This window comes from Cricetulus griseus, chromosome 2 (genome assembly GCF_003668045.3).
Source record: "Cricetulus griseus strain 17A/GY chromosome 2, alternate assembly CriGri-PICRH-1.0, whole genome shotgun sequence".
NCBI classification, from domain to species: domain Eukaryota; kingdom Metazoa; phylum Chordata; class Mammalia; order Rodentia; family Cricetidae; genus Cricetulus; species Cricetulus griseus.
Window position 1 is genome coordinate 149333144 of NC_048595.1, and position 22849 is coordinate 149355992.

A 22849-nucleotide genomic window follows, 5' to 3' on the forward strand; every position below is an offset into this window, starting at 1 on the left:
CGGCAGCCTTCAAATAAGCTGTTAGCTTCCCAAGCCTTACTTAATGGCTTCATCTCCAAATGGGACCAGATTTGATTTATTAAGGGGGGTCCCTGTGGGTGGTAAATATTCCTCTAAATTGCTCAATAATCATAAAACATTAATAAGCCTTCCTGGGTAAAAATGGTCTAGGAAGAGTAACTAGAAACAGACAGTTCAAATAATTACTTTACTCTCCCATGAAAGTAAGTTTAATAGAAGCAGTCAAAACGCATCTCCACGTGGGTTGCAGTTATTAATGCTGAGCCTTATCTTCAGGAGACAGTCTGTCCCTTGACTTATCACAAGCCTAAAGTCAAACTCCAAGCTACGTCTGCCCATTCTCTGAAAAGGAAAAAGGGGGGAGGGGAGGGCAAGGGAGTGCTAAGCAAGTCAGAACAGGCCTCCAAGGGCTGGGCAACAGGAAGTACTTGTCCTAACTCTAAAAGATGGCAGAAATCTTATAAATCTGCTGCTTTGTCTGGGCATTCCTAGACTACAGGCCTCAGTTGGGTTAACCACCACCAACTCCTGTTCCTTTCATGACTCCCAGCCAGGAACAGATATTGTCTTAGAATCTAAAACCTAAACCAAACCCTCAGCACAGCCTATCTTCCCAGTGGGAACCCTGACCACACCCACTGTGCACTCTTTCCTGACTGTTAATGAATCATTAGCATTCAGGAGCCCAGCCTCTGGCAAGAGTGACCCAACAGCACCCACAGTCCAAATTGCCCTGATATGCAATGAGGAAGAGAGAGGAACAAAGCAGAAAAATCATGAAGCCTCCATGTCAGGGCTACCGGTGGACTTAGACATTTTCTTAAAGAACTAAAGGGATGCTGTATATATGATTTCCCGAAAAGCCAGTGTTTCAGTAGGCAAACATTGCCTTGAAAGTCCACCAGCATATACTAGCTTGCCATTTGTGTTGAGTTTGACACACTGATTGTTGGCAGTCAGGATGAGTTGTAGTCTCCACATTGTCAGGTTCACACCACAGTCAAATCGGTTTCCCTGATAAAGTATAGATAAGAAACCCAAGTTTTTCTTTACTTTGAAACAATCAGGCAGACTAGTCATAAATAGCACAAAAGAGAAGGGGCTGGAAAGGACTGCGATTTTCTAGGCTAATTGTGTTTGCACTTCCTTTTAACTTGTATGATGTATGAGCCATTAGAAAGGTCTCCTCAGAGGAAAAAAAAACTGGAGAGGAAAGCACAAATCCTTATCAAAAAACTCAGACAGCAAAGTCCCTTCCCTTTGGTGATACATTTAAAACTTGTTATCGGTATAATCACCAATTCCTATTCTCAAGTTGGTAATGACAATCTAAATAAGTCTATTTCCATCCCTTTGTGCCAACAGCACAGAGCTCCACAAAAGACATTTACAGAGCTAACACCATAAGTACTTCAGCTCCAACATCCAGGCTTCCAAACTCTGAACAGTTAAGCAGGAATCAAGCCCCAGGATGATGAGGAGAAAGGGAATGTTTTCCACACTACTTAAGTGACCTTTCCCTCTGCACAGCCCTCAGAAGCTGCTTCTAGTGACACTTTATAGGACCCTAATGGCTGCCATACAGCTGCCTATCATCCCAAGGGAGTGGCTTCTATAGGGCCTTCAGCCGACTACATTATGGGACAGGGCTTGCAAACACTCCCTTTCTCTTCCCGATCAGGGAAAATGCCCAACTAGGAAACAGGAGTGAAAGCATTTCACATACTGGTTTTGGACTCACTGTCAGGAGCAATCGCAGGTAATGGTCATAAAAGTGCCTTCTGGTTCTGCTGTTTGTTCAAGATTAGCCTCCACCCTCATCCCAGGCTGCAATCCCCAATTTGCTAAAGACTGCCCTTCCCCTCAGAAGCCCATCAGCCAACCAAGCATGTGCTGCAGATGTAACCATGCACTGGGAATTTGAACAGTGGCTTCAGGTCCCACTAGACATTGAATTGCTAGGGTAGGAAAACTGATAATCGAAACCATCCATAAAATAGGGTGCTTGCCAGGAGTGGTGGAACACATGCCCCACCACTCAGGAGGCAGAGAGTCAGAGGCAGGCAGATTTCTATGAGTTCAAGGCCAGCCTGGTCTACATAGTGAGTTTTAAGCCAGCCAAGGCTACATAATGAGACCCTGTGTTTAAAAAAAAAAAAAAAATTGCTCCTTGATGGTATAAGCATATAGCAAAGTAAAGAAACATTTATAGTTGGCAACTCCAAAAACTATGTATTTGCCTGTTGAAGTCAATGTACTGCCAAAAAACAGCAGTTAAGGAATTAGCCTCATGCATCCTTAGCTCAGAGGCAGCAAGCTTTTCCTAGACTGTTCTATCAACTGTATAGCATGTATCTGCCTCTGCCTCTGCCTCATATACTAAAGAGTTGAGAGGCTCAAGTAGCATTCCTCAAGGTTACTGCCTGTTACAGGTAACAAGCAAAAGAAATGTTACTCTCAGAGATGTATAGAGATTGACAGAAAAGAGTCAGTGTGTGTCTTCTTATATAAAATATCAACACAAACATACACACACTCACACACACATACACACACTCATACCTGTACACACATATATATATATACACACATGCACTCACACACATCTCTATTTCTTTTCTCTGCTTCCATTTACTCTTGCATGCACTTAGACTATCTAAACATACCATTTGTTTTACTTACTTATCTTGCGTCTGCTGAAATAGACTGGTGCTCCATTATAATTTATGTTTTCAGCTAGTATACAAAATAATGGGTAAAGAGAAAATTTTTAATTCTTGTCAATCTTATGCTCAAGTCTAAAGCAATAATTGTAATATTGATATGTAATATTGATGCTCAATAAATATGTTCTAGAACATTAAGAATCAGGAATCAGCTGGGTGGTACATGCCAAACTTTTAAGCCCAGCACTTGGGAGGCTGCGACATGAAAATAATGAATTATTAAAGGGTTTGTGTTTTACGATTTATTGTTTCATTATTTTATGTGCATGGGTATTTTATCTGTGCACCATATCCTTGCCCCTGACAAAGACTGGACACGGTCTAGAACTGGAGTTACAGACGGATGTGAACCTCCATGTTGGTGATGGAAATTAAATCCCAGTTCTCTGAAAGAGTAGTCATGCACTTAACTGTGGCAACATCTCTCCTGCTCCCAAAGTACTGAGCTTAAGGCTACCTGGAGTTATGTTGATTAATCTGTTTTTAAGAAAGGAAGAAGAAAAGGAAGAAAGAGAAAAAGAAAGAAAAAGAAAATAGGACCTATGATTTTGAAAACAATTCTTAGAAAAATAAATCATACTGTGAACATATTAGAGACATTATTTCAATTGCCTTAACTATAATTTTTTTCCTCCCATAAACCAATAGAATTGGTTTGACAAGAACAATAACAGCAATAATAACAACTAAAATTACTCTTGTTACATGTTGTGCCTTTTTAAACAGAATTTGAAAGTTCCATATTATTTATTTTAAAATTACTATAAACTTCACTTACATGCTAGAGTCTAAAGAAAAATACAGATTATCATAAAGGCCTTAGACCCTTGAATTCTCACAGTCTGGAAAGGAAATATTTGTAGGAAAGATATGTATTACAAAATAGGAAGTACACATACATGTTTTTTTTAAATCCAATAAGCAGGCAGTCCAAATGCCAAGAAACCTTAATCTCATCCAAATACCCAACTGCATAAATGTATGTTCTAAATTGAGTTTAAATATTAAAGTACTAAATTCTGAAATGTTTCCTGTCCCAATGACCATGTTCCTTATACCTGCTTCAACCTCATGTACAACCTAAAATTTAAAAGCCTTAAATCCCATGGCTAAGGGATAGAGTTCTTGACTGGCAAGGCTCTACTTCTAGTTTAAAAGACTCCTAAGTCTCAAAGGGTTATCTATGTGGGGATTTTAATGAGAATGGTCCCATAGGCTCATATATTTAAAGGTGTCCTGTCTGCCCACCTGTCATGATGCATCATGAACTCACCCTCTGGAAACTATAAGCAATCACCCAATTAAATATTTTCCTTTGCCAGGCATTGGTGGTGCACGCCTTTAATCCCAGTACTCGGGAGGCAGAGGCAGGCGGATCTCTGTGAGTTCAAGGCCAGCCTGGTCTCCAGAGCGAGTGCCAGGATAGGCTCCAAAGCTACACAGAGAAACCCTGTCTCGAGAAACAAAAACAAAAACAAAAACAAACAAAAAAAAATTTCTTTTATAAGTTGCCTTGGTTACAGTTTTTCTTCACAGAAATCAAAATGTAAATAGTGCCATTTACTACCTTCAACGATGTTCAGCACACTGGGCTGATGAGATAGATGGTCCTTGCCACCAAGCCCAAAGCTTGGCCCCTAGACCAGCAGGGTGGAAGGAGAGAACTTACCCCCAAAAGCTGTCCTCTGACCTACACGTGTGTCCCATGGCATGAGCATGCTGAGACACACACATACATGATACACATAATTTTTCAAATATTTTCATTTCATCATACAGAACAGATCTTGTTTACATGTAGAGGATGTAAACTTTTCCTGTTATAATTAGAAGCTATGTTCACCCATTCTATGCCACATTTAGGACACTCTGATCATACACTTTTGCTACTTTTGACTAGAAACTAAAGAAATGTCCTTAGCTGACCTTAGCTTATCAAGCTTCCTTCTATGGCTACAATGCCAGTTACTCCTCCCTCGTCCAGCATGTCAACAGATGAAGGCCTGCCTAGAAGAGAGAACGTTCAGGCAGAATGGTGCTTTAACAATGGACTTATCTGTGTTTAAATTACTTTTTTAGTTTCTGCTAAAGCAGTGAATATAATATCCACCAAATGTAAAACAGTGGGCACACTTTTGGGTTCACAATAGTATGCATACTAATTTTACTTTATGACTTAATTATATGTAGGCTAAACACATGAGCTATATTTAAACCAAAACCAAAGACTAAACACCATTAGGAAACACTAAGTACACAGAGATCGAATATCGACCCAAGAAGAATTAAACAGAAACTGCTAACCTTAATGATGTATATTAAGAGATACTCAACAGGAGAATCAAGGTCATCTATTTTTAAAAGGTTCACTGTGCCTTCTTATTTCCCTGAGTGCGGCACATGCTGACTTCTGGGTCATGACTGGGTGGCTGGCCCATAGTCTCAAGCCAACCAGCAGCTGCTTCCACTCACTTGCTACTGAGGGTTTGCCTGAGATGAACCTCTGTTCCTTACTCATTTCTATCATCTCTGAACTTCCCAAGTCAACAAGTTCTGTCTCCATTCTGACATCTGTCTTGGTTTTCCTCATGCTGATTAATCATACCTTTCCCACAAACCATAAAAACATAGAGATCATGGGCAAAGCCTTCAGGAACAGTCACAGAGAGGATCTATTTGGAATTCTCTTTTGCCCCTAAAAGTTCTTGGCTTTTAATTCTTGAATTCCTATGCTCTAAAAATTTACTGTGAAAATTTCAGTATTTCTTTCCATCTCACCCACATGGACCTCCATCTAATATTTATTAGTATTTATGCATGTTGTGAGTTGCAACAGAGGCCTTCACAGGGATAACACAACAAACACATAATACCTGATCATGACTATTCTAGGACATATTTTCTGGAGATAAACTAGAGCATTTTAAAGATTACATAAAATCTCCAAACCCTCCAAGGTCTTCTCATGAAGGCCTCTAGTTTGGTTTGTGTTGCTGTGATAAACACGATGGCCAAATGAACTTAGGGAGTAAAAGAATGTATATGGCTTATGTGTTCCAGTCCATCCCTGAAGGAACCCAAGGCAGGAGCTTGAAGCAGAAACCAGGGAGAGCTGTCACTAAGTGCTTCGCTCCCTCTGATTGGCTCAGCTTGTTTTTTATTACAGCCTAGGCCAAAATGCCTGGGGATATACTGCTGGGGGGGGGGAGCGCTAGGTCTTCCTCTATTAATTAGAAATCATGAAAATGCCACCATACAGACATGCCCACAGGCCAATTCCTCATCCCAGTTCCCTCTTCCCTTGTGTATCAAGCTGACAACACAATTAGCCAGCACATAAAGCAAACTGATGTAAACAAAAAGGAGGTACCCTTACATAAGAAATGAAATAAACAGTAGGTGAATGTCTATGTGGGTAGAAGAGAGGAGAGAAATAATTATATTTTCACAGTAAATTGTTAGAGTATAGGAATCCAAGATTAAAATTAATCATTTTCTGAGGGTAAGAGACTAAATTGCCATTAAGAGCCAAATGTTCCCCCCCCCCTCTCTCTCTCTCTCTTTCTCTTGTGCAGAGTCTCCCAGACTCTATCAGGGCACATGGCTGTCTGATTTTTCTGTTTTCCTCATAGCTGGCTTGGTCATGTTACAAAGAGATCTGGCTACAAAGATGACAGTCAAGTTGACATGTGTAATTTCTGGGTCACATCCTTAAAGGAAGAATGTGCCCTCCACTTTCCATCCCCTGAGGGTCAGGATTGAAAGGGAATCCTGGCAAACAAGATGACTTCAATCATGCAAACAATACCGAAATTCAGTATTCTGTTTCCCCCATCTTTACTGTACATTGGAACTATTCTGCAGGAATCTCCAGGTCTGCCCCACTCTTCCCTCTTCAAACCCCACCCTCTCAGAAAGACCACCAAAAATCTACTTCCACCAGGGCTCATTCTCTCAGGCTGCTAGCTCCTCAAGTCTCCACCCAAAGCTTGTAATTGAACTCAAACCCAGCGAGTGGAGGGCACATCGCTGTCCCTCACCTACAGGGTATTTAAGTCTCTACCTTTAATGGTCATGTGATTTCTCTTGCTCCCTTCCCTGCCTCATCTCTGGGAGCTGGTGGACTCTCTTCTGAAGTGTGTTGCCCAAATAAACTTGTTCCTTTACTCTTAATTCAGCTTGATCTGGCTTGCTCTGTTGATGGAGGAACCCATTATCAGGCTACAGAAACGTATTAGGATCTACGTGCAGAGACTGTGGACAGGCAGCTGGGTTCACTCCCCACACAGATGTCATTAGTGGATAACAGAGCAGTAGAGGGAGGAACAAAGATCTTTGAGTAACTTGATGCAGCTGAGCATCTTATGCTCCTAGACCACCATTAGGCAATGGTGTCAAAATATTAACCAGACCTCAAAGGAGGATGCAGAAAAAGTCATGGTGACTATATATGTCTTTTCCATTCACAAACACCCTTGCACTGTTTAACCTGATGTTATTTGGTCTGGGTCAGAGCAGATAAAAAAAAAATCCTTACAAACTACACAATAAACACAACATCCTGGTAGTCTGAGAAAAAGAATGTGTACATGCAGACTTTTAAAAAATTAAGCACTATTTCTTTTTCTTAAGAAAAGCTCTCAAGTCTATCTGTAGAAAAACTTTTTTAGTTTGGGTTTAATCTGTGGAAAGCAGGGCTGAACTAAAGAAGACTGATAAAGTTAAAAATAAAAAAAATATGATGATAGAAACATTCAGTTACGCCATATTCAGTTGATATCACTGGGAGGTCGGCTCTTTTCTAAAGGGAAATGGAGGAGGGGTGGATGTGGAGAAGAGGGGAGGTAGTGGAGGGAGAAGTGGAGGGAGAGGAGGATGCAGTCAATATGTACTGTGTGATAGAATTTTTAAAAAACACTCAATTTGACAAGAATTGGAAAATACATTAAGTTGGCCAAATCACTGATGATCTGAATAACTCAATGAAAACTCAGAATCAAAATGTGATGATTTCACAGCAGTTAAAGCTATGCTGATACAGTTCACTGGACACAGGAGAGACTGCCCTGAAATGGGCAACTTCCATGTTCTTGCTCTGTCATTCCCAACATGTGTCTTACATTTCATGGTCCAAAGTGGCTGCCTCAATGGCTGACATCCCATCCTCATACCAGCCAACAAGCAATTAGAAAGAAAGAAAAAATTAAAATTTCCCACCTTTCAGTATATATTTAGAAACTACCTCTGTTCACAATCTCCTGCCACAAACTAAAAATACCCCTCATCTGCAAGGAAATCTGCAAAATGAGATATGACCTTCGGATATTTAAGTCTTACAAAGAGGTAAAAGTGTTCATCACTGAGTGTTTAGGTAGTTGGAAGGCTTTCCAGAGTATTATTAGTAAGAGGTACAAGACAACAGAGATGGACCTGTGTCTATATAATCAAAATAAACTGTGTGAAAGTATAAAAATGGATAGGTTGCTACAAAAGATATAAACATACATTGAAGTCATACACAAAACAAAGGCCCTCCTCACACTTAGAATTGACATCTGAGGTGATGACGAATGAATGCAATAGCCTTAGAGTATGGGTGGGTGAAGGAATATAGATAGTATCATAATGCCTTTCCATAGACCTTAGCCCATTTCAGGAATCCTAAGAACTTCTTCTTTGGGGCAAGAGTCACAACTAAGAAAGAGCTGAAATTCCAAGGAAGCGTGGAAACACAGCCAACTTGAAGCCTCGCAAGGCATTAAAGGAAACATCAACATTTCTTGCACAATCTCTGAAAATATGTTGCCATCTACAAAGCCTCTGGTTCTGGCAAGAAGACAACTTAGAGAGATAACTCAAACAGCCACACTGGCAGCTAAGCCAGATCCTGGACCCTGCTGGACTCAGGAAGATAACATTGTTAAAGAATAAAAATGCATGCCACCAGCATTCTATGTGGCTGAACTTCTGCTATAAACCCAGAAAATATTTTATATCAGTATTCTAAATTTAACCTGGCTGGAATCCTCTCACAAGTATTGTACAATTTAACCTTTTCAAATGAAGGCTTTGCCTTTTCATGGAAACTATGTATTTCGCATTAACGAGGAAACACAATGTCCTTGGCATAGACATTCTCAAGCAAAACAGACAGACCCCTTTTGTGCACTGTGCTGAGCTACATGGTAAGGCAGGAAGACAACAAACTTACCCAAGAAAATCAAAGTCTTATATCAAGGATTACATTTAAACTATCAGTTTTTCTAACATTACCTTCATTGAATTGCTGGATAGAAACTATTCACAGGAGTAAGAGGAAAGTAAGGAAAGACAGTCATATTAGATGCCTCGGGATTCAAGTGTTAGGCTCGGTGCCATGGTGAAAGAGAATTGACAGCACTGTTAAGCAGTAAAACATTCCTAAGGATATTTTCCTGGAATTACAATGATAATTTTATCATTCAAAGATACCAATTTTCATATAGCAAATAACTTGGAGAATACTACGCCCCTTTTCCCCACTGTTGACACCTAGTTAGGGCTAGTTTCCTATTGTTTAGGGTTGGGTTTGGAAGGAGTTGTTCAGGCTTGGACATCTCTTTCAGATGACTTTAGGGTTTAATTGGAATAGACATAGTTAGGATGTGATATTAGATTATTATATCTTCTTGTAATTCACCTTTATGATTGTTAATTATAGATAACTTACATTGTTAAGTTTAAATCCTCTTTAGAGTAAAAGGGGAATTGTAGGGAGTAATCCTGTTTAGAGGTACTGCTGATCACACCTGCTTGGGGCTGGCCACAGGTGCTGCAGACTACTCCTACTTGGGGCTGGCATAGCAAGGGTTTAAGTAGCAGAAAGGCATGAGTGTGGCCCTCTTTTCTCTCTCCGGCCTAGCTGAGCGGACATCTGCAGGTCACTCTGGCTCCAGTGTAAATCTGGTCACTGGCCCTTGCATGAGTACCCTTTAATAAACTACCTGTTGTCAATCTGGTTCTGACTCCATTGTGTTCAGCTTTAAGTTACATAGAAATTTTGTGAATTAGTAAACCTCTTGGGAAATAATAAAAATCCATCTATTATCAAAATTCAATACATAATAAATGTAAGAACTGATGCCCATTAAAACAAGTTTTAAGGCCAGGCGTTGGTGGTGCACGCCTTTAATCCCAGCACTCAGGAGGCAGAGGCAGGTGGATCTCTGTGAATTTGAGGCCAGCCTGGTCTCCAGAGCGAGTGCCAGGATAGGCTCCAAAGCTACACAGAGAAACCCTGTCTGGAAAAAAAAAAGTTTTGGGTCAAACTAATGTGTAAAAACTCAGACATTTGGTATTGATACTAAGTATATGGTTAAAGAACCCTGCACAATACATTGTTGAAAGTACTGAAAAACAATATAATCACACTAGTTGTCAGATAACTCATTTGAAAAAAAATTGTATATGGATTTTTTAGTGTGTGTGTGTGTGTGTGTGTGTGTGTGTGTGTGTTAGATTTCCATTAGCATGAAAAAATACCATGACCAAGGCAACTTACAAAAAAAAATTGTTGGGGCTCATGGTTCCAATGTATTAGAATCCATGACCATCATGTCAAGACGCATGGCAGCAGGCAGGCAGGCAGGCATATCAGGCAGGCTGGAGCAGTCGCTGAGACCTTACATTGGGTTCACAAGCATGAAGCAGAGAGAAACAGAGCTAATTGGGAATGGTATGGGCCTTTGAAATGTCAAAGCCCAAGACCAGTGACAAACCTTCTCCAACAAAGCCACACCTTCTAATTCTTCCCAAACAGTCACACACCATCTAGGGACTGCCATCTAAACATAGGAGTCTATGGGGGCCATTCTCATTCAAATCACCACAGTGTGTGTACACATGTTCATGTGTGTAAAGGTGGATAAATATACACTAGGGCTTATGTGTGGAAGTCATAGGTCATCCACAGGTATCATCAGTCCTCTCCTTTCATCTTGTTTGAGAATAGGTCTCTTTGCTAGTTCTCGCTGCATAAACCACGCTAGCTGTCCCTCAAGTTTCTGGGAGTTCTCCTGTCTCATCATCCCATCACCCCAGAGGATTCTAACTCAGGTCCTGCACTTGTGCCATCTCAACAGCACAAAAGTTTCACTTCACTAAGGATCTGCAATATTCCAGTCTGTGGGAAACAGAAGTTCTATACAATATGTACTAAGGTTCAAAAGGAAAAAGACAAACCCATAAAATGATTATCATTAGTTCCAAAAGTTCAACCTAGTCACAATACACATCATAACTCGGAAAGGCTTAGTTCTTTCCTTTGACTTCTAAATGCCCATGTTGCATTTTTTTAAAGTCACATTTGAAGTGACAACTCTACAAAGACAGTCATAAAGCCAAGCTCACATGGACAAGTTGAGTTTGCTTTCCTACTCCTGAATGTCCATGTTCAAAATCTTTACTTAACTGTTCTCTCCAGGGCATCTCACTCTCAGCAAGAGAGCCAACAACCCAAACAGAGACAAACAGAACACCAGACAGAAAAACCAGTGTTTAACTTCACAGGGAAGAGAGATTATCAGGTAGAAACCTTCAATACCCACCACCCACCCACTGCCACAGCCACCCACCCCACACCCAACCCCCACTAACTTTCTTCTTCTTTTGACCTCAGGCAGCATCCAATTCCTTCATAGAACAAAGTCATTCTCTAGTCTCCCAGAAGGCCCTGGCCATATCAGGGTATGGTTTGTAAGTTTCTATACCAGGATTTACATCCTGGTCATTGGACTCCCTGGCCCCTGCACTCCGTAGTGCTGTGTGTTATCTAGGCCTCTGGTGCTAACTCAGGCTGCTCAGCTCCAGTTGTAGACAGAGGAAACAATTTCTCATGGTGAGCATTACCAATGGTGCTTTAAAATGCTTTTTAAAATGGGTATGGTCTGTGGCAGGAAGGCTTCTAATACTTTGTTAAATGCTGGCTTCATCTTCCAGTGCTGCAGAGGCCTTCACTATGGCTCACCTGCACGTATCAACACCTTCTGCCATGCCCTAGCTTTAGTAACACTGGGTTTAGTTATTGTTGTTGTCCACTTGTTTCTTTGTTGGCTTTCTTCTCCTTCCTTCAACTTCCTTAAACATCTCTGGACTAAATCATCTCCTTACATAACCACTGTGCTTTGAATGCTAACAGCCTCCCCCCACACACACAGGCTCAGGAATCTCAACACTTGGTCCCCAGCTGGTGGCACTTCTTTAGATGGCTGTGGAAGCTTTAGGAGTTGAGAGCCCAGAGAAGGAAACAGGTGCCTGGGGACATGCCTTGCAGCTTTGTCATTCCACTTCCTGTCCTCTGCCTTCAGACTCCCAATGAAATGCAACCAGCAGCCTCATGCTCCTGACTCCATGCTCCCCACCTAGATGGACTGCTTTCCCTCAAATTGAAAGCAGAAACAAGCCCTCTATCCCTTAAGTTGGGTACTAACAAAAAAGGAACCAACATAGTTACTAACAATTTCTCTCCCATTTACCACCAGAACCTTGAAAAGTTTCCATAGGTACCATTACATCTCATGTCTCCACTTACTACTTCTTTCAGACTCCTCTATACCTATCCCTGTCCCTGTTTCTACCCTTACCCTGATTCTGATCCATATTCCTATCCCCTCGCACCCACCTCCTCCCACACACACCCCTGTGGGTTCTTTGTTTCAGTCTTCAATGGCCAAAGCCAATCATGTACCCTACACTTCCTTTGAACAGTGGTTCTCAGCTAAAAGTCCAAAACCAAATTCATTTTCCTTCTCCCCATGTTTTTTTGTCTAAAGGGACTACCCCACCCCACCCCCATGCCCCGTTTCGGCAGCCATGACAGGCTAACATGTGCTCGCCTGACCTTCCTGGGCCTGTCCTGGACACTTGGAGGTCAGATGCCCTCCTCGTAGCAAGGAATCAATCAGAAGTTAGCTGGCGGGGCTATGCTTTACAGCTCTGGGTGTTCTTTAGGACAAATGCACAACAATGATGAGCAGAGCATAGAAACTGCCATGGGAGGGCCTATGGGCCATAACAACCAGTTGACCAATCAACACAGGGCAGGTCATCCAATCCTGGAGGCACACCAATACTGAGATTGTGCATACCCCTAGAAACTCTCCTTACACTGCCCTATAAGATCCCTGTCTCCTGGTTTCTCCCGGTCTTTCTCCAGCCATCGGCTGCGGTGGATGGATGAAAGGCCCAAGCTAATGGGGTTAGCTCATTAAACAACTGAAATAAAAGAATCTTTGCTTTTGCATTGAAATGGGCCTCTTGGTAATTTTGGGGTTCGGAATTTGGGCACAACATGTCCCTTACATTTTATTTTTTCAATTAATGGCTCTCCCCATCTAGTCATCACACTACAAACCTAGCACTGCCCTTTGTTCTCCATTCTACTCCACCTTCTATTCTTGGTGCCCACAATACCAAAGGTTTTACCCCAGAGTTGTCATATAGCTGTTGAGTGCCTGGTTTATGTTTGTTTTTTTTGGGGGGGTGGGGGGAGTCGCTGTTGTTGTTGTTGTTTGACATTTCAAGATACGGTTTCTCTGTGTAACAGCCCTGGCTGTCCTGGAACTCACTTTGTAGACCACACCGGCCTTGAACGTACAGAAATCAGCCTGCCTCTGCCTCCTGAGTGATGGGATGAAAGGAGTACACCACCACTGTCCTAATGAGTGCTTGGGTTTTTTGTGGGTTTATTTGCAAGGATGCTATTGTTTTGCTGCTGCTGTTTGTTTTTAATCCTCTCTGTTCCTTCCATCTTACATTAGACATTGTCCTTTTCTTACTAGGACCAACACAATGGCAAACACAGCTAATGTACAGCCACTTGTTTGTCAACTCTGTGTTGTCAAATTTTTTGTCAATTCTCTTTCTAAGAAACACATCTGAACCCAATAGATATTATTCTTATACCAATGGCATCACACTATGCTAGGGTATACAAAGATGAAACTAATATTCTAAATGAACAAGCTCTACACAAATCATAGTCTATGATTTATCAGTATTGGTGACTGGTGCCATGCTTCCCCTACACACTGTTAGGAGGATCACAAGTACTCAAGATCCCAGGGGTCAGTTAAGAATCTCAGCCAGGGAGATCAAAGGGTAAGTATCTCAAAGTTGAGGAGCCAAGCAGGGCTGATACACAGACCCCCACAGCAGCCCTACCTCTGAGAGAACCCAACTTTCTGTCTTGTACAACTTAGACAATGCTGATGTCTTGAGTATCCTCTGTGGTTACTGGGCAGTGCTTTTCCTCAGCAAACAGCACCAATTTAGCTAAACTTCTAACTTGTGTCAGATTAACAGGCTTGAGGAGGAGCCTCCCCTGTCAGATGTGCTTTGAGACTAACACATTGGGGAATCAGGAATCAAATCTGCAAGTGAAACCCTGCCGCCTTCACAGTGTCTTGGCATTCTCTGAACTGCAGACTAGCAGAATACCCAGGGTCCCTTCACAGTTGGTCCCTAATGCCTACAGTCAAAAGTAGGAACCCTTGAGAATGGAACATTCCTCACATTGGACCAACTTATTTCATCTCCACCATACCCAAAAAGCATGCAAGACTTTCTCTCTCTAGTCACAAGGAAAGTTGCAACATTGCCAGGGTGCCAAGTTTTGCCACACCAATGCCACAACACAATGCTGCTCCTGGGGGACAAATAGTTGTCCCCCTAACCTAGCACAGTCCTCCTCACACTTCAGGGGCTACTAGTACAAAGTCACCCTCACTCTCAGACTGAGTGTGTCCCTTGGTGCCTCTATGATACTTAGCATATGGCTCTAATATTACAGCTCCAACACACAACTGTAATTATCTGTGCATTTTTCCTTTTCCTCCAATAAAGTATGTGTAACTTCTGTTTATATCTCCAGTACCTAACATAAACAACATTTGTCTTCTCAGGCTGTTGCGGAGAGCAGAGGAAGCTCTGAATGTGTATTTTGACATAGGAAGACCATGTCAAGGACTCAAAGATCAATTGGCCTATGGGAAATTGGCAAAGCCATTATGCATATGGCCAAGCTTAAGAGAAATGACAAAGCTTTCCTGGAGCCCCAGTATGCATGTTTATGAAGGGATGGATCAGGGTGGGCAAAACTAGGAAATATGGCATCCTCCTCCTGGACAGTACTGAGACTTCTCTCCCCAGAGACCTCCCTTTGAGAAGAGCTAACCCCTCCCCCCACACTATACCTAATAAACACAAAGAGGTTCTAGGTCTCAGTGGTGTGGGTACTAGTGGGTAGAGAACCCCACCTGATTCCAGCCTCACTGCATGTGTATTCTTTCTTCATTCCCCAAGTTCCCCTAGTGATCCAGGACCCAAGCTGCACAGGGCCAGGCAAGCTACCAGATTGGTAGCTTAAACCAAAACATATTACCTCACATTTCTGAATGTAAAAAGTTCTGGATCAGAACCTTTCCTTGGTTTGTAAATGGCCACCTTCTCTCTGTGTCCTCCCTTGGTCTGGCCTCTGTGCATATGCATCCTGTGTGTGTTCAAGTCGCTTTTTTTGAGAAGCCCAGTCACATTGACCAGAGCTTTCCTATCAGCCTCACTTTAACCCATTTCCACCTTTTAAAGATGCTATCCATAGATAGATCACCTGATTTGTAACACATGGTTAAGATTCAACATAGGAATCTATGGGAGGAAGGGAGATAATTCGGTCTATAACACAAGGATTAGGAACGATGTGTACAATCAATACATGTTTGCCAGGAAGATCCAGTCAGGACTAGAAAAGATTGTTTTCAGGTGCATTCTCTTTCTTCTTTGCTCTCTTGGTCTGTTTGTTTTCATGAGCATCTGCAATGACAGAGCTCACATAGGAAGTAAAGGTCCTAGGTTCTTTGGGAATGGGTCATCTAGGTAAGGGCTTATCTAACTGCTTTTGCAAAGATACAAATATAAACACTGGGAGAAACCAAGGTAGGGGCCCTGGAACCATAAAACTCAGATCCCCCCTCACTACTCCTGAGGGCCCCTGAGCTCCAAAGAGTAGCACTGGAAGCAACTAAGAGATCAAATTGGGTACAGGAAATACAAATGCTTAGTGAGAACTGTAAGGCACAATATAAAAGATGGTGGCTGTTATATTAACTGCAAAGTTTTCTCAGCACCTTAAAGATAACTAGGCATAGAGAATATCATGAATGAGGCACTGGTGAGACAGCACAGCAGGCAAAGGCTCCGACTGCTCAGCCTTAATGCCTTGAGACAACAGAATTTGATGCCCACAAGGTGGAGACAACAGACTCCCTCAAGCTTGTCTCTGACAACCAACAAGGGGGCTTAGCAATGGGTAACATGCACATACACACAAAAACAAATAAATAGATAAATGTAATTTTAAAAAATACCAGAAGGCCCAGAAAAATAGAAAGTGTAGAAGAATAAGAGAATGAAATGTTGAAATCTGATGATGGCCTTTCTGCCTGGCTTTTTGCCTTTTTAAAGATTCATTTATTTATATAGTTTATGTATATGGGTATTTTGTCTGTATGTACATTTGTACACCAGAAGGGGGCACCAAATCCCATGGGATTACAATTATAGAAGGTGCTGGGAATTGAACTCAGGACCTCTGGAAGAGCAGCCAGTGCTCTTAATCAGTGAGCCTCCCCCACCCCTCCCTAGTCTGGCTGTTTGTAACATCAGCAAAAGTAAAATAAACCACTTATCAAGGCCCTCACCTGAGCCAGACCACAGTCAAATCTAATATACTCTGTCTCCTCAGTACAGCACCCTTGAGAAATGTTATTGTTTCACTTATTTAAATATATACTAGTAAGGACAAGGGCATGAGTGAACTTACATAAACAGGACTCACATTTTAGGGTATCAAAGCCTGAAGAGGCAACAGATAACAAAGCCATTGATTTCTGTAAGATTCAAAGCTCAAAGTCTTTGCCTGGTGAGCCCATAACAAGGCATAGTTGTGCCTGATAATGTGCCAGAAACAATTCCAGTTCACATCTGCTCCTCACTGTGACTAGAAATGACATTCATTGTGGCCCTTACAAGTGTCGGGGTTTATACAATAAATTACATGGTCACCTTGCCTCAATGCCACAAGCCCACTGAGAAACAACCATAAAATTTTCCAGGACCAGTGAGAAATAAAATAGTGAGACCCCTTGTTCCACAAAGCAGGGAGGAAAAGGCTAGCAAAAGTATGGAAATGCAAGACTGGGTTTCTTTCATGTACCTCCTAGGGTCTTGCTCTAGTGTCCCATCTGACATCATTTGAAAAACCTAAGTTGAAAGATAAAATTGGTAAGAATTTCAAGATGGCCGAGGCCAGGCATTAAACCAAGTTAGGACCCAACTGAGCACAAAGCCTTAACCCACAGGGATATATACATAGATACACAGGTGTGTATAGGATACATACCTCCAAGGGCCCTATATCTCCCATCACAATCCACTCAGTCTATCATCCTGTTCCATGTCATGGACTCAAAACAGGAAGCAAGTCACAACCACCCATTGTCCAGACTAGGACATTAAATACTGGTTATTAGATCTATGGAACCATTGATCTAGAAATGTTTCCCAGTATTTCTAGTGAAGCACAAAAACTTATTTTCCCAGGCAAAAACAAGAAGGAAAATGCAAGTAAATTAGGTCAGTCTCTGTGATCTTATCTATACAGAATTAAAGAAGAAAGCATCTCTTTTTACTTCCTTTAAATGCTTTCCTAAATGTGCCAGTGACATCTTGACAAAGTAGTCATCAAGTGACAATATTTTGTCATATTCTACCACAAGAGTCCTTACAAAACCTCAATGTGCCATAACAATTATATAAAATAGGCAGCATATTTCTTTCTTTGACTTTTCTTTTTAGGCAGGTTTCTTCTGTGTAGTCCTGGCTGTCTTGAAACTTGCTCTATAGACCAGACTCAGCTCGAACTCATTTTGGCCTGTCTCTGCCTCCCAAGTGCTAGGATTGAGGGTCTGGTCCTGTGCCACTATGCCCGGTGAAAACTGACATATTAAATAAAGATCAACAAGTTAGCTTTTGAGACAGGGCCGAATTCTTGTCTATTTCTGCAACTTAACATTGGCAGTCTCCCTTTTCATCTATTTTCAGAAAGACTGCCTCTAAGAAATGACTCACTCTTCAAATCCAAAGACTTAGTGCCCAATGAAATTTCATGAAAGTCAAATCTGAAGCCATTAAATCTCCTTAAAAACATGCTCTTGTCTGTAATTGCTACATGATCAGATACACTGACCCTACCCATTACCAATTATCAGGGTATTCTATAACGTGTATCTTCTCAAAGAATGTAGGCCCCGGGGCTTGAATTAACTGAATTTGAGAAGCCAACCTGTGTGTTTTGCATCTCCTGAGACATTGTTCTTTCCTTCCTGGCACAGCCAAGTGGATTTCTACACGGTGATCTGCAAACTTTACAGATTGAACGAATCTCGGGAGGAAGTTCGGTATTTGAAACGTTTCCCTTCAAAGTGGGGGTGGGGGGTGGTGGTAAGGAACACAGTGATGAAGGTCAGTGGTTTGTGGATCTAGGGCCCTTCCTGGAAGGATGCTCTCTCGGGTTATCAGGATGGACAGGACTGACTGTAAATTCTGTCTTAAACCCAGTTAGCAGCGAGGAAAATTCCGCCTTTGGGTGACGTCTCAGGGGTTCATTTTCCCAGTTTCTCCTCTCCTGTCTGAAACTGAATGAAATGTTTTTGGAACAGAATTCCAGTGAGTCAAGCTGGGACCTGGAAAAGATCCTGCCCGATCTACAAAATCTCAAGTTGTCAGACGCAAAGCGAGTTTTATGGCATCGCTCTCAAGGGGGTCGGTAGGCACAGGGTACAGGGAAACAAGTGGAGGCAGATTTAAACTAGCAGAAAGGAGATTGTAGGACTGGAAGGGAGGGCGGGCTCGCACATGTGGCTTTAATATGCAACAGCTGCCAGGGATGGTGACCCCGCTGCTCTTTCTCCTCCACTGCCTCCCTCCCTCAGAATTCAATGTTTCAATGATTATACCTAAAGGGACTTCGCTGATGATGATCTAATAACCGAGTCCGGCTGTACCACATTCAAGGACTTTTTAAACACAGCAAGTCCCTGAACGTAGCAAATTTAAGCACGAAACCAAGGCTTTTAAACAAAATTTGAGCGGAGAGAAAGAGAATGAAGAAAGTGACACAATGAAATTAGCCCTGGGAGATGGACCAAGAAAACTGAGCGCAGATGGGACAGGCAGAATGGCCGCAGGTTAATTTCTCCCACGCGAGTTCTTCAAGGCCCTGGCCACTCTGTGCATGTTCAGTCACCAGTCCATCCCCGGGCTTCCCGCGCCACCCGTATGGGTGCCCAGTGCTGGCGCAGACAATGCTCCGGACCTGGTGCCCTGAGCGGGGCCGGTCACTCACCGACACCAGGAACTCCAGCGTCCCCACGTAGTCGCGCTCGGTCTTCTGCAGCTCACTGAGCACGCACACGCGCAGACGAAGCTGCTTGTCCGCGTCCTTGGCGCTCTCGTCGCTCATGGTGGCCGGCTGGGCGCGGGGCTGGGGGCAAGTGCTCTGCCCCGCGCCTGCTGCCGCCTCTGCCGCTCTCAAAGTTGCCGCCTCCTCGGAGTCCGAGCGGGACCGAGCAGCTTCACATGCTGGCCCGAGGCCCGAGCGTAGGCAGAGGAGGCTGCTCGGGCTGCGGCACGCGCGCGGGAGGCGTGGGACTCTGAGCAGGACCCTCCCGGGAGAGCGGGATCCCGGCCCGACCCGCCACTCCGGCCTCACGCGGCCCCAGCCCAAGGGGAGGCGGCACCGTCAGCCGCAGCGGTGACTTGGACATCAATCAAATGCTTTCAATCCATGTGACTCCGACCCTTTACCCTTAGCCAAATCTCAGGAAAAAGGAAACACAACCCTGGGGAAGTGTATCGTGCCAGCTAACTACACACACACACACACACACACACACACACACACACACACACACACACACACACAGACACACACTCACTCACACACACTCACACACACACACACAATCAGGAATGGAACTAATCCGAGGTTCCCAAATCTAGGAGGACACTTGTGAGACAGCTCTAGGGCTGCTCCTGGGAATCACGCCCATTGTTTAGCTTTAATGTGTTTTGCACCAAGTCTGAAAGCAAAGAAACAAGTCCCCGCGGTTACATAACTGCTTGGGAACAAAAACAACCACAGCATTGACCCTCCCGCGTTTGACAAGGAACACATTGATTTTGGGTTTTAGTCTAGAACAAAACAGGTTTGATTTGAAAAAAAAAAAAAAAGCAAGCAATATTATTTCACAGGGCAGACAACCTTTTGTCTAAGCTTGAAATGTCAATTAAAGTGCTAAATGAAGAAACTAGAGGAAAGTGACAGCCCTCATATATACATTGACTCCACACAGAATAAGCATCATGCCAGTTAAATACTTTCTAGTACCATTGCATGTCTATAATTTATTTCAGTCTCAGTAACATTTCAATATCGGCATAAATTCTAGGAGGGGCATGGATATTTGTTATCAGCTGTTTCCAAGAATTGTGATTTTAAAAAGATAAAAATGTTGAAAGGTCATCAGAAGACAGACAGTAGGAAGATAGATGGTGATGATACATAGTAGGTGTTAAATGGGTGATACCTAAGGGTAAATGATAGATGATTGACAGATGGTATACATAAGATAGATAAGTTATAATCTTCAGTTGAAAATGGAAGGACCAACTCATTTGATTTTAATGTTTAAGTTTACTAATTTCTCTCTTGGGAACAGAACCAAATTTAACAAACCATTTGCATTTCTACCTAGATATCATCCACACATACTTTCAGAGCCATTCTTTCTATTTAAAACGTATTTCCAGAGCTTACAGCTAATGACATTTAAATAGATGGAATGAACACTTGTGATGCAATGAAGAGGCAGCCAAACTGGTTCCAAGAGGTGGCAGCCTGAGATAAACTAAAGATGCTTTCCTCAGTGTTTATACTAAAATAATTTCCAGTTTCCCCTAGTCTTTTCAAGGTATAATTGTGACTCTCATCAGACAAAGAGGAACCATGCCTTCTTCTTGTATTAAAGATTCAATAGTTGAACGATGTGAGTGATGTTGATGGAATAGGTGGCTTTCCGTTTCTGTTTGCATCTGGCTATTTAGAGGCAGCCAGGAGCAAAGGGCAAATAATGTGCACAGCTTCACACTGTTGCAGGAGAACAAAGGACAAGGCACATTAAAGACAGACTCACAGCACCTGGTAAACAATAAACAAAAGAAACCAGAAGGCACAGGAAATACATCCAGTAGTTAGTGGGAAGTTCAAACAGAACCTAACCTCTCTATGTTCTACAGTTAGTGATGAATAAATGTATTTCTTGCTCCCAAGTAAAAAAATTAAGTAAACAAAACAGATTTCTATTCAGTTCTCTGAATAAAATGTTTTCTCTTACCAGTTGCTCCCATCACATTGCAATTTCTTTTTATCAAGACATTTAGCCTACTTCCAGCCCACTAGAGTGGTCACTAGAGAGCAAAATACTTGAATCTGAATCATCACCAGATTTTGCCCATCCAAGACATCTGCCTTTGTTCTACAAACATTCCTGGAAGACCCTATGAAAACTATGCCGTGCTAGGAGCTCAGGACCATGAAGATTGTGAGTGCTAGGAAAATATTTCCAAGTGTGAGTCACAGCCATTGCATGACAGTCACTTGAGGTTCTGTTAGAATGAACATTCCTGAGTCTACCCTGCATGGCTTTTTTTTTTTTTTTTAATTGTCTCAGATATTACACGCTATATTCTTTCAGTGAGGTCCTCAGATTCTTAGACTCAGTAACATCTGAAATCCACCTTATAAAGACTTACAATTGAGTCAGGGAGAGGGGTCAGGCACTAAAGTGATACCATTAAAGGACAAGTTTCAGTAATTTGTGAAAGGAAGCTAACAGAAAGGTACTCATATTAGTTGTGTGAAGTTCCTATTTCTCTCAGAAGTACCCTGCAGCAATGACTATGCGGTTTGTGGTTTGTGCCCTCTTTTCTCCTCCATCTATGCCTCAGTATCATTTGTAATTAATGAACAACTCCAGGACACCTTGTAGTACACTCTGCCAGCTCTCTTCTGAGAGGACTCTCAGAGACCTCGGTAGCCCTGGCTGGAGTCCTTAATTCCTCATCAAAGACTAAAGAGCATAAGAAAACAGGGCTGGAGTATCTGGAAACTTTCACTTTGATGGTAAATAAGGTCTTTCACAGACTCTGAATGTGTTGTGTCCCTTCCCACTTCCTCTATTGAAACTCCAAGAGCTATGCCTGCCAGGAAATGAGAAGCAACAAGCAAGATGATGGCCAAGATCCAGTTTTTTTTTTTTTCCTTCTTTCCTTGAAATACTAATGAGGTTAAAGTCTTCAATAAAAAAGAGGTGGGGGAAAAGAAGATAGAAGTGGCTGAGTTCTGGACTAGTTTAGCCATTAAATTTATTTCATATGCATGAACTTGGGGCAGTTAGAAACTATTAAAAGGTTCAAAGAGCCCAAGGGTTGAGCACAGTGGGCCTCTTTGGTCAGGCCCAGAGAAGGACTATTCTGGCCTAAAAAGATGAAAAATACAAGGTTGCCTCTTTGCAAGAAGACAGCTCTCCAGTTGAATTTCAGAGAGAGGTCATATTTGTCTCATAGACATTTCAATACTGTTGTCTGCTCAGGGGAAGTCATAGATCAACTCTGACACCGGTTTGGGAAAAGAATTGTCAACTTAAAAACAAAAGGAAAGATTGCTTTACTACATGACCATCTTATTTAATGGAAACTGTGCTCTGGTATGATGACCCCCACGCCATCTTAATATACAAAAGGAGGTAGACATGATGGAAGTGCAGATTTGAGCAAGAGCTGATTTCTAAGACTATTCATAAACTTGGGTTCCAGTTCATGCTTAATCCCTCCATTGCTTGCACTTGAGCTTGTTGACAATTTGGTCAGATCAAGCATAGCCTGCTCTGAAGCATGTAATCCATTAGTTCTATCTTATTCACAGGAGGGACATAGCCTGCTCTGAGGCA

The 22849-nt window shown here is 42.3% G+C and overlaps 1 protein-coding gene across 2 annotated transcripts in view; it reads right to left on the reverse strand.

The window, feature by feature from the left end:
• Window positions 1-19684, reverse strand: part of Prex2 (phosphatidylinositol-3,4,5-trisphosphate dependent Rac exchange factor 2) — a 275997-nt gene extending 256313 nt beyond the window's left edge. The window contains exon 1 of one of the 2 annotated variants that reach the window (XM_027398845.2): window positions 19186-19684. In XM_027398845.2, the coding sequence (XP_027254646.1) occupies window positions 19186-19302 (117 nt within the window). In that variant the 5' untranslated portion in view covers window positions 19303-19684. The remainder of the gene's footprint in view (window positions 1-19185) is intronic. The other variant, XM_027398847.2, reaches the window with a different exon arrangement.
• Between the last annotated feature and the right edge of the window lie 3165 nt (window positions 19685-22849).